At 40.3% G+C, this 12,941-nt stretch overlaps 1 protein-coding gene across 1 annotated transcript in view; it reads right to left on the reverse strand.

Moving 5' to 3' along the window:
- The window catches only part of GALNTL6 (polypeptide N-acetylgalactosaminyltransferase like 6), an 875,194-nt gene that overhangs the window by 10,414 nt on the left and 851,839 nt on the right, over positions 1–12,941 (reverse strand). Inside the window, exon 11 of the mRNA XM_045830767.1 lies at positions 6,408–6,557. Within this exon, the coding sequence (XP_045686723.1) occupies positions 6,408–6,557 (150 nt within the window). The remainder of the gene's footprint in view (positions 1–6,407; positions 6,558–12,941) is intronic.

Genomic DNA, 12,941 nt, shown 5'->3' on the forward strand with positions numbered 1-12,941 from the left:
ATGTGACTGGCACTGTTATCAACTTAGCCTGAAAGGTACATTCTTATCAGTATCTCTCGTTTGATGTTATTTTTAAGCTCTTTTTATGGAATTTAAACGATAAAAACACCCCAGTTAGCAACGAAGAAAAATAATTTAAATCTTTCAGCTTTGGTCTTTGGAGAGGCTGTGTTCATGGTTCTAAAACAAAGAGATGTGTTAAGTTTTATCCAGCATAGCTTGGGGCTCATAAAGGAGAGAATTATTTCAATAATTGAATCCAGTGGTTCTTAAAGCTATTTAAAGAATACTTATTTAGGAACTTCTGCACGTTAGATATTATGCAGGCCATATAGAAATACAAGAGAAAGTTTCCATCCTTATGTAGTTAACTGACCAGGCAGGATACAATGTTACAGGTACACAGAAAGGAACAACATGGTATAGGAACACAGCAGAAGGGCTCACTCCACCTAAAGCAGGAGTAGGGTAAAGAAAGTGGGGAAAAACTAGAACTAGAAAAATGGTTCTCTGAGTGCTCATTAGAACACCTTTGGAGCTTTCCCAGCACACCAGACCCAGGCCCCAGCCTATATTTTTTACCAGCAGCACAGTGCCTTAGCAAATGTCCTTTTGCACATCTTGACCCCTGGTGTTTCATATTGTTTGATACTTGTTCTTTTTTTTCTGTAACATTTTCTTGGCTAATCTTAGCCCTTTCATTTCCATATACATTTCAGAATCAGTTGGTCAATTTCCACAAATAAACCTGCTGGATTTTATTAGTTTTGTATTAAATCTATACACCCATGTGTGAACTAACATCTTCACAATGACGTCTTATTGTCCTTGACGGACTGCTTTGTCAAGGATAATAAGGTATATGTTTTAAATTGCTAAAAATTTAAAAAATTCTCTTAGTGATGGTTTATAGTTTTCCATGCAAAGGTCTTGCACGTGTGTCGTGAGATTTATTATTTGATGCTTCTCATGGTGATCAAATGGAATCATTTTTGAATTACACTTTCTATTTTTTCACTGCTAGTATATAGATAATTGATTTTCTTTATCTTACTTGCAGAACTATGCTAAAATGAACTTATTAATAGTTTGAATGTATAACTTTTTGGGTTGTTTATATACCTACTATGTCAACTGTGACTAGAGTGTTTAATTTCTTCATTTCCAACTCATACAATTTAATTTCCTGATTTTTCCTGGTTGCTCCAGGTAGGCTATCCTGTGCAACGGTAAGTAAAACTGATGAGAGCAGGCATCCTATTTTATCCCCGGACTCTGGAGGAAAACTTTACCATTCCACCACTAGGAGTGATGGCTGTTGTGGGGTTTTGGATATACCTCTGATTAGATTATATTACTTTATCACCATCAGTTTACTTTCTGTTTGGCTGAGACTATTTAGTCAGATGGTAAAACTTGAGGATTCATAAACAGACCCATGGGTATAAGGCCCCTTGGCTTATGAGAAAGGCACCACTTCTGTGGAGTGGGAAAAAATGGTCTTTTAATAAATGCCAATTGATCAAATGGATGTAAATATGAAAAAAAGAATAAACCTCCTCTTACATTGTACACATAAAAATATTTCATGAAATTATATACCAAGACGTATTAGAAGATTAAACAATGAAGCTTCCAAAGACGACTTAGAAGTCTACCTTCATGACTTTGGTGTGGGCAAAGATTCCTTAAACAGGACACAAAAAAACACTGATTGTGAAGAATAGCTCTTCATCAAGATACTCCACAAGAAAGAAAAGGGAAGACACTGAGCAGAATAAGATATTTACAATACATACATCTAACAAAGAACTTGCATGTATGTATATATGTGTCTATCTATCGTCCCAAAAATACGTGAAAGAAAAGCCAGACAACCGGTGTTACAAACAATCAATAGGCTCACATTCTCCACAAAGATGACATCCACAGCAGCTAACAAACACGTGATGATGCCGCACCACAATCACAGAATGAAACGAGGAACTGAAAAAGAAATCGATGCTGCCAAGTGCTGGCGAGGATTGTGGAGCAGCTGGGTTCTCAGGTAGAATCTGAGAGGCTCTTCTGGCCCAGCAGTTCTTCAGTGCACACTGGCCCGACTTCCAGGAGTTGGCCACCGTCTCTGCTTTCCCGGGGCTTTCTCTGATTCTAACAGCAGCTCTCTCTGTGACAGCAGTAGCCCAGAGGTGTCAGAGAATAAACTCCCCTCCCCCCAGGAGTAATCCTGACCAAGAACTGTGTGGAGTGGTGTATAAATGCCCTGCCCCTCATTCTCGATGTGTCTTCCATACCGTTTCCCGAGACCTTCAGCAGGCTTTGGCCTGGCTGCCTACACTGGCACTTCCTTCATAGTACACTTTTTTTTTGATAGTCTACTTTTTATTGACTACCTTAACTTCTCCATTTTACTTCCCCACTTCCTACCAAGATTTTTGGGGGGCCATCTCCAAAATAAGCCACTTGTACTCAAATTCTCATTTCAGGGTATAAATCTGGGGAAACTATATTAAAAAATGTTCACTTAAAAAGAAAAAGACATGGATGATAACTCTGAATTTCCAGGGGGTATTATAAGAGTCAATATTACTTAGTTGCTGTAGTGATGCAGTGTATTAGGATATACCTCGCTACTACTTTCAATGTAAAAAGTGCATTTGTCAAGTACATAGATATAAATTTGATCATGTCATCAGAAGCTGTGTTAGAAATTTTACGTGGTTTATCTCACTTAATTATCCTCCCTATTACATTGATGAGGAAGTTGAAAATCATAAATGCAAAAGAAGTTTTTCAAGATCACATTCCAGTTTCAGGGTGAATCAGGATGCGCTAGGAGACCTGATAGGCGAGTTTCATATTTACCAGATTGTGGAGGGTCAGGATAAGAAATGGGAGTGAAGGTCCTGTATTTTTTATTCAATGGCAAACCAGGTGCAGTTGTAAAACACAGGAATGCAAGGACCAGATGTTTTAGAAACTCCCTCTGACTTCAGGATGGAAGAGGGGTCAGAGGGGAAAGGACAGGAGGCTGGGCGACCCTTTAGGGAGCTATCACAATAACCCAGGGCTAAGATGCGAAGGGCAGTGACTAGGGCAGGGCCTGTAGAAATCGCAAAGAGAGGATGGATTTCTCAGCTATCAGCCAGGGGAGGGGATTGACAAGTTTAGTGACCAATTCTATGTAGGGGTTGAAGAAGAAGGAAGACAGTTTCTTATTTCAGATGTTGGTTGATGATTTAAATATTTTTACTGAGGTCACTTCGACAATTCCTTGTTCTTATAACAGGGGTCCCCCTGGTGGTAAAAGAAAACCAAGAATGGGATCCCTTATCCAGAGTGCCTGCTTGCGCGACATACAATTGTGCAACCGAACCTGGTTACAAGACCCTGGTGCGGGAATCCCCTTCTCGTTTTGTGGGTGGCAGCAAAGACTCACATGTAAAAAGAACCGAAAGCTGGCGGGCGCGGGGGAGGAGAGAAGTGAAGGTGGTTAAAACGTACAAACTCCCCGTTATGGGATGATTAAGTTCTGGGGATGTAACGTACAGCAGGGTGATTATAGTCAACAATGCTGTATTGTATACTTGAAAGTTGCTGAGACAGTAGATCCTAAAAGTTCTTATCACAAGAAAAACAAATTTGTAACTATGTGAAGTGATAGATGTGTTAACTTATTGTGGTAATCGCTTTGCAATATATACATATATCAAAGTGTTATGTTGTATACCTTAGAGGCATACAATGTTTTGGGGGAAAATCTTCCTGAACGAACAACGCTGAGAGCTGATGGCTGCAGATGGGCCAGAAAGTGAGACCTGACAGCCACCTTCACCCACTTAAGCAAGGAAGCTTCCGGCCAAGAAATCTCCACGTAGCCCAGTATGGGGCTGGCTGCCATGTGGTGCTGAATCGAACGGGCACTGGGAACTCTCTCATTATTGATCTGATTTCTTAAGAGCACGGCAGAGGAAAGAGTAGAGACTTTAAAGCCAGATACACCTGCCTCTGAATGTTGGCCCTGCCACAAATCTGCTAGTATGTTCCTTCATCTCTGAATTCTACCTGACAGTACCTGGGTGGTGGTGGGGTTTGAGGGAACGTGTGTAAAGCACTAGCCCTATGCCTCCTCAGCGGTTGGAGGTGATGATTACCTTAGGAGCTCAGGAGATGACCCACTGAGGGCCTTTGGACAAGTAGTAGGGTCTTTGGGATCCCGTTTATTCATGACTATGACTATGCTAATAAAAAAGGGGCAGCTCCAAAGCTGACTCAAAATATTGCTAACCTGTCTGAAGCTCCAAGGGCCTGGTAGTGAATCTAAACACACACGGCAGAATCCCAGAGACCTCTCTCTTCGTGGTTTCTCTCTTAATGCCGTGGGAATAGTCTTTGAAATAGACAAGAAGGTTTCTCTAAAACAGGAACATTGGAATAGGCCTGAGTCATCAACTAAGATGAGATATTTCAGAAAATTTCTATTTTGAGCCTGTGGCATGTTTCTGATTATGTATAAATACCTTGCTTGTTATATAAATACATGCATGGTGAGTGTAGCCTTTTGCTAAGAAATGTAAAGCAAATAGCCACAAGAAAATCTGAGAAAAGAGCCACAGCATAATTGCTCCTAGTGGTCCCTTTTCACGGGTCCATGAGGACCATGGAAAGGTTTAAGTGTCATAGCTGTAAGTCACCTCTTGAAATCACTGCAGCCATGTTTGTCTCCTCAGGAGCTCCGTGTGCATAGGTATTAGTTGGCCTTAGCCATCGGTAAGCTTTTGTAGGCTCTCTAATGAAAACAACTGCATTTTCTGGGCTTCACTGCATGTTATGGAGTGTTCTGTCTCTCGTGCTATAAATGTACAGTCATGAGAGGCAGGCTGTTCATTAGGGACCACCAGCATACTAGGCAAATGGCGAATCAGGTATTTCATTGATGTGCCCAGAAAATGACTTCTCAAAGGTCAGACTTAAACAACAACAACAACAAACAACAACAAAAAATCAAAACAAAACAAAAACATTCTTTTCACAGCACACATAGGCTGGGTCATAGTGAAGAGCAAAGGGTTTGACAAGATTAATTATTTATGATGTACTTCATAAGGAAAACAGTGAAGTTCTCCTATTGTAGTAATTCCCCTATATTATGCCCAATGCCATGTGTTTATTAGCTCTTTTGATTTTAAGTTGTTTTGTGGAAAGATATAACACCTGGCACTTCATATTTTTACTGGACATAGGACCATAATCTGCCAGATAATATGGTGGGTATAATGTGAGTGTGATTTTAGGTGCCAGAGAGCTTATTATGTGAGGGAATACGCATCAAAACCAGTGGTGGCTCCATATTGATCCTTTGCAGATTTTTCCCATTTACTTTCTGTCATTTCAGGGAATGCTGATGTTACCTCAGCCACAGGACAGCCGAAGCTCTTGATTAAAGCAGTGGGCATAACAGTTTCCCTACAGCCTGGGGGAAGGTTGGGTTACGTCAGAGTGTGAAAGGCAAACGGAGGGCGGGCTGCGTCCGTCCGTCCGTCTGTCTCTGAAGGCTGCCCGCAGTGGTGTGAACTTGAGGGGCAGGAGGCCGCTTCTGAAGTGTTTGCCAACTGGAACGTAAGTCCCACTTTAAAAACTAAAGAATTTTAAAAAATGTACAATATGAGTAATAAAGATATTTTAAAATAAAAATTTAATTGATCCTTATTTTTATCAAGCCGATAAAATGTGATATTTGTTTTTAAACTATTTTTCCTCTCATTAAATGTTCATTGTTTCATTCTGTAAACTCTTACATTCTCCAAACAAGTTTTCCTTTGTGATACTTAGGCAGGATTTTGGCCAAATTACAAAAATAATATATATATATATATAGTTCACTTTCTTTATACGGGCTTCAACAATTACATCTACATAAAGGTATAATTATTTATGTAAATGTACTTCCCTTAACCGAGACAGCTCCAAAGCATATGAGCCTGAGCTATGTAATAAAAGAGTAGATGTGTTAATCTCTCTGTGTGGACGTGAGAGAAAGAGAGAGAGAGAGAATTGGGGTTCCTGAAAAGTACACATATATTCATGTGGTCATTGGGTTTGTGGTTTCTCTGTTTGGGGGTTGTCTGGGTTATGACTTGCCCCTTCCCTGTAGTGCTAGTGTTCTGGTTCAAAGCCATTCTTCAGTCCAACTGCCTGTGATGGGTGTATGAATAACAAGCAAAGCCAAAAGCATGCCACTCCCTACACACTCTCTCTTTCCCCTGATCTCCAAGTGTGTGACCCAAATATGTATGCCTGTGTCCAGGTAACAATCTCCATCATACAGTGTATTTCAAATGAAAACTTTGAGTTAGCAAACTGTTAGCCTGGCACTTGGAGAACGCCCACAGTGAGCCGACTCTTACCTTGCGGTGTCCCCAGAGCTGGTTCCCCTTCATGCCATGACAGTCGTAGAGAGTGACCGAGCTGTGGTGTGAGATCGCATCGAAGCAGAACTTCCGGGTGTGCAGCGGCTCCCCAGGTCGAATGTCTTCTCTCCATCCAAAAGTAAAGAGCTACCAAAGCGACGATAGCAGAAAAGCTGCAGTGAGTTTAATTTGGAGACATTCGAGAACAAGGGGAGCAATTTAGATTTGTTTTATGACTTACAGGGAAAAACTGTCTCATGATAATAGAGGTGTCGAGAAAAGCATGTATCACAGAGTGCTGTAGTAGTGACAGTTGCACCTTTGGGTGCCAGAAATGCAAATGAAGAGTTTCCAGGTAGGTACTAGAAATAACAGAGGACTGTATGAAGACAGGGGAAGGAGGAGGTAGAAGAAGAACTCTTTAATGAAGTTCTTTACATTCTTCATTTTGATAAAATGCTACTGGGTAAAATGCTACACAGTTAGCCCAAATGAGCAGATTAATTGAAAAAAGACCAGGAGTAGAGTCGAACTGTGTTGAAGCTAGCGACTTAAAAGGTTTGATTTAAATGAAAGCTAAGCTTGATGAAGTAAAGAACAGGCAAATTACTTTCCTTGGGTTGGTAAGTGTAATTATGCAGGGCAATGTTCTGAGCTGTACCTCACAGTAAGAAGTACAGTTCACACACACACACACACACACACACACACACACACACACACTTGCATACACTTCCCTTCCCCAAACTGAAACAAGTTTCATGAACTGATAATCATCCTTACTGCGTTTAATAGACTCTGCTATTCCATCTGACCTTATCCTACCCTAGTCTATTCTACCTTATTCATCCCATTCTATTATTTTTTTTAAAATGCTGTTTATGATGTACTAAATTAATTATACAATTTATTAAATTTCAAAAAAACCCCACATTCTTTAGGGAAAGGGTCTTTTCTTGAGTTTGACCTGGACAACCGCTAGAAGGGTGCGGTAGAAAAAAGTCTTTAAGTGGGAAAATAGACTAGATGAGACTTATGATTAATTCCAATTTTAAGTCCATTAAGGTCATATAAATCTTACTATAGGACTTAAGGTAGGCCCGGCTGTGTAAAGCCAAACTGGGAACTGCAAAGTGAAGAGGTGTCAAGAAGCCCCCACTGATACACAAACAAGCACAACCACCAGGGCCCTCAGTGTATTTCAGTTTTTATGTCCTACCCAGGGAAGAAAATGTAGAGAATCTGGCAAAATTTCGGGGATGACTAACAAAAACAGTTCAATGGTGGGGAAACTGCAGAAAACTTGAAGGAACTGGGTAAGTGTTCTAAGAAAATCAGAGAGAAATTCTCTAAGTCAAACATATGGAAGCTGGAAGTAGATTGAGTCATGGCATGTGGCTATAGTTTGCTTCCCCGGAAGACAGGACAGAAGAGAATGTTTTGAATAGAAGGACAAAGGATCTTTCGGTTAGGCATTTAAAATGGATTCATAAAGAGGAGTTGTGTGGTCTCTTTTCCTTGAGCGTCTTTGTTCATTTGTTTAAATAGGATTGTAGACTGAGGCATTTTTAGATTCATTCAAATTCTGTGCAGGATAGTGACTTCTCAAGGACAGAAGTCTACTCAGTGTTTCTGATTTTGATCACTGCCCTCAACTCAGAACTCTGAGGTCCTGTTATCCTGCAACTCTATCTTGCCCACGTCCCTCTTTTACCTGTCCCTTCTACAGAGGTGTTGCCCAGGGTTCATCCCTGGACTCCCCACCCTTGCACCTTCTCTGGTTGGTCTTAAACATTCTCAGTGGTTCAACTCTTGACAATGTGCTAATAACTCATCATCTGTATTACATCCAACTCCATTTAGGATTTGCCAACTGCATGTCCCATGGACATCTCAGATTCAACACACCCTAAATTTAATTGATTTTCTTCCCTTTTTAGCCTGTTTGTACTCTTATATTTTGTTCTAGTTGGTGGTCATATCATTCAACTTGTCAACCTGAGAGTCTTTCATCTTTAACCCTTTCATGTCCCTTGCCCTCTTATCTAATCAATTCCCAAGCCTTGTCATTTTTGTCTTCTAAATATTGCTGAAAGTATTTCTTCCTTTCTATCTCCACTACCATTTCACTCCACATTTCTTGTCTGGAATACTAAAATGACCTCCTAATTAGTTTCATTCTTACCTTCCTTTTCAAATTCCTTCCTATCCGTCCTCTGTAGCCTCCAGAGAATTCTGTTTGAAACGTCTATTTGGCCTTGCCACATCTCAACCCAAAATCCCACAATATTTTCACATACCCTTAGAGAATAAAGTTCAAACTCTTTAACATGTAAAGAACTCTCCACAATCTGGGTTTGCCATTTTTGTCCAGCTGCATCGCTTCCCTTTAGTCTGTGTTCCAGCTACAAGAAAATATTTACAGTCCCTTGCAGTAATCGGGCTATATTTCCCCTTCTGTGGCTTTGTTCAGGACAGTCCCTCTGGTTGGAAGGCCAGCTTTCACCAGCCAAGCTGGTGAGGGCTCATTAGTTTTACGACATTCAGTTCAGCTGCCCACTCGTCCAAGCAGCCTTCCTCTTTGAACCCCTCACTCCTCGCCACTGCTTGCCTTTACTTCATCACGTCTGCCCATTTATGTTTCTGTTCATCTCACTGGACAGTGAGCTCTTTAATGGCGGGAGTCATATCTTCTTTTACTTTTGTGTTCCCTGCAACCTGAACAACTCACGACGCATAAGTGTTCAATACAATTTCTACCAAATAAATAAAAACTTGCACTCGTTATATCAACAGAAAGTGTATTGGGATAGCTGTCAAAATGAATGAATTGATCTTTTTTGGTCCCTCAAAAGAATTTCTTCTGTTTGTGTCTAATCACGACAATATCAACCACACTATTATTTGTCAAAATCTCAACTATAATGATTCTAGGCTCAGTTACCTATTATTTCCTGGCCTATAAGCTTGCTATTGGCATTGATTAAATCTTTATTTTATTTAAATATCAAAGTTCCTTGTTACTGTAAGCAGACCAAACAATGCGGGAACCAGTGGTCTTTACTGGTTTGTCCAGTTCCCTCTGTTGCTGTCTCCTGCCTTTCTGCTTGTCTCCTGTTTCAGTTTTTATACACTAAGTCCTCACTTAACATCGTCCAAAAACAACTTTACCATAAGCTAATTGATTAAAAAAGAGTTCCTAGGGAAACTCATCAACACTATAATGAAACCATGTAGAACAAAACAATGTGATTTGAGGACCTGCTGTCTCCTTAGAAGGCCAGAGACAAAAGGGACTGTATAGTCATTTCCCAGCACAGTCTCACACAATGGGGGAAAATTGGTCCTGCAAAGGTCAAATGGTTTTTAGACAGTTTTTCTTACTTATTACTTTCTGACATTTTACTTGTCTTACACTCAATAAATTGATCTGTTAGGTTACAAAGAATACTTGTGTTAGGGCAGACTTATGCAGATTAGTCTCTTGGGCAGATTTATTCACGTATTGTCACAATTATATATCAAGGATTCCTTAGGTGACTTTTATTTCTAGCTTCTAGGTGTGTTATTACAGAGCAACAATCATTCTTAGACTTGTAGACTGATTGTTAGCCTGTGCTCTTCTTCACTGTTTTATGTATTATTGCTTTTGTTATTACCTGGTGATTACCTTCCTGCATCCCATGTGATATATCTTCAGATTATATCAATTGTTTTACTCTGCTGCCTCTACCATTAGCTAATTTTTTTCTCTTATGCTTTTGAAATGCATGCAATTGCCATTTGTCTTGTCCTAATGGCCATGTCAAACCGATCAGGCACTGAGCATTTCATTCATTAGGCACACTTTTCTGTGTGCACTCTTGTCACGGCAGAAACAAGAAGACGTTATGAAAGCATTGTCACTGCTCACATTGGGTGGTGTTATTGTGACATTCACAGTTTGTCTTCTACCCTTGGGCTGTTCCTTACAGACAGAAGAATTTAGATTTCCCAGAAAATATCTCCTCATTCTTTTCCAACCTCCAATCCTTTAATTTTAGAGCAAATCGACGTTAATTTCTCCACTTCCTTTTTTTAATTGGTAGCTTTAAATATAGATTCAGAATGAGACATAACTCATGTTTTTGCTTTAATGTAGATTTGGTATGTGTAATGCTGCCCGTGTCTGTGTTGTGTTACATGAATAAGTTCACTAGACTCGGTACTGCAAATAATACGCTTATTATCGTAATCTTGCTACGTGATTCGGGAAGATTAAACATATTTTTCTCTCTGCGGGTGGTGCTATTTAGATTCAGTGTTATGTGGTTGGCAACTATCTGAGATTTGCAGTGTGCTCTGCCCCGAGGGTGAGACTATGTCCCAGAATCCATCCTTTTACCACATGCAGGCGCTTGCTTCCACCTCTGTTTGCACATCCTCTTTCCAGGTCTTTGAAAGGGGGCATTTGTCTGCTACCTCAGCAGGACCAAGGCCCCTCCGCTGCTGTCAGCACTTCCATCCTGGAATGTGTTATAGCCTGCTGCCTGGCCAAGGAGCCACAGGGCCCCCCTGCTCCTCTGTTCCTCTCCCCCAACCCCTCCTCTCCGCTTTCTTCTCAGGGATTCATGCTATAATGGCAGTGGGGAGTATCCTTTCTGGACCTACGGTCTTATTTCAGTCTCATTTTAGTTTTCTTTCTTGGTCTGTAGAGGAAACTGAAAGCCAGCACACGATGGTACAGTGATATCAAACGGCTAAACAGAGGGCCCTGAAAAATGAACCACAGGCGTTTGCTTCCTTCACAGAAGCCAAATTAGTCATCATGGTGCTCTGCAACAAAAGGCATTTTCTCATCTATCGACACTTGAATCTAAAAAACAAAATTAGTGGACAAGCAGAACAGAAAGAGACTTATAAATACAGAGAACAGACTGATGGTTGCCAGAGGGGAACGGGGTTGGGGGATGGGTGAGGAAGGTGAAGGGATTGAGAAGTACAAATTGCTTGTTACAGAATAGCCATGGGGATGTACAGTGTAGCATAGGGAATACAGTCAATAACATTCTAATAACTGTGTGTGGTGTCAGCTGGGTGTGAGATTTATCGGGATGGTCACTGAGTAAGGTACATGATGTCTAACCACTGATGTGCCCGCCTGGTCTTGTACGTCAACTATAATTGAAAAATAAAAAATGATTAATAAAAAGAATTAAAAACAAAAAGAACACTTCAGGACTGCTATTCTAACTGGTAGTTTCTCTCCCTTTGAACTTGATGTATTTCCCCTGCAATGGATTCAGTCAGCAGTTTTCGAAGGTCTTGGTAAGACTAATGATTGTGGGCTTGGATGGGAGTGTTCTTCTTTCATGTACCTTTCGGCAGTGTTTTGCCAGTTACCTTTTATCCAGTTGTTCTGATTCATGTGTGTCTGTGTTGAAGAATAAAGTTGGAACTTGTCTTCACTGTTTGGAAACAGTGGTAATAAATATTTTTCCCTAAACTAAAAAAGAAAAAGAAAAGTGCTTCAATAGACTCTTCTTTAGTTCCCCTGTGACTATTGTGTGTATTTATTCATTTGTCTTATTTATGCCATTAAAAAAGGATTATTTTAACTCTAATAAGTGTCCCTTTTGTGCTCTATGAATGCTTTTGAGTTAAAAAGAATACTTATAAATTTCCTGTCCTGATATACTTCTTTTCTCATTCAGGAATTGAAATCTAAATGTGAAAGAATAAAACCTAATTCTTCTGAGTCATTGAGTAATATATTGAATAAAGCTTATGGTTAATTACTGGAAAACAAAGCAGCTTGTAAGGTTTTCACCTCCAAGTCAATATAGCGTGATACATATTTCAAATGTGATTTATTTTTCACCCCCTGTAAACCTTGTTCAATCTTCCTGAAGCTCTGTTCGCAGTCTCTAGAGACTGCATATCTTTTTAAGGAGATTTATTAACTGGCCTCCTCAGCTTCTCTTATGTCTGCTTGTCTAGTGCTTCCCTCTGCTGACTATTTCTTGAATTACATGCCATAGATGTTCCCAGTTTTGTCTGAGGGGCGAGGAAAATGAAACAATTTTAAAAGTGTATGCCACGGAGTTGGTTTTACATATATTTATTTTCAGCAATTAAATAAAATCTGAAGCCCAGATCATATTTCATTCTAGAACATTCCAGGGGATGGAAATATTAATCCCGATTCAGGCATTCAAGTATGCATACCTCACGTCAACCAGCTGCCTAGGTGTGTTTCTTGGTTGGGCTGAACAGAGATGGCAGAGAGGGATTTAGCCCTTCAGACAAAGATTTTCCTATGGCACGCTCCTTTTTCTTTTCTTTTTTTAAAACATAACCTTTTCCTCTAAAGATGTCAGTCTTCCTGACATGCCTCTGAAGCCTTCTCTCTTGCTCTGGGGCTGAAGTCAGAAATGCGTCTGGAGGTAACAGGCCAGCCCTGTATCTCACATCCCTGGTAGCACCCCTGTGGTGCTTATAGAAAGAGATAGAAAAAGGAGGAGGCGAGTCAGCCTTTGCCGACATTTCACT

This window comes from Phyllostomus hastatus, unplaced genomic scaffold, assembly GCF_019186645.2.
Source record: "Phyllostomus hastatus isolate PE091 unplaced genomic scaffold, TTU_PhHast_1.1 phas_contig_159, whole genome shotgun sequence".
In the NCBI taxonomy this organism is placed as follows: Eukaryota; Metazoa; Chordata; class Mammalia; order Chiroptera; family Phyllostomidae; genus Phyllostomus; species Phyllostomus hastatus.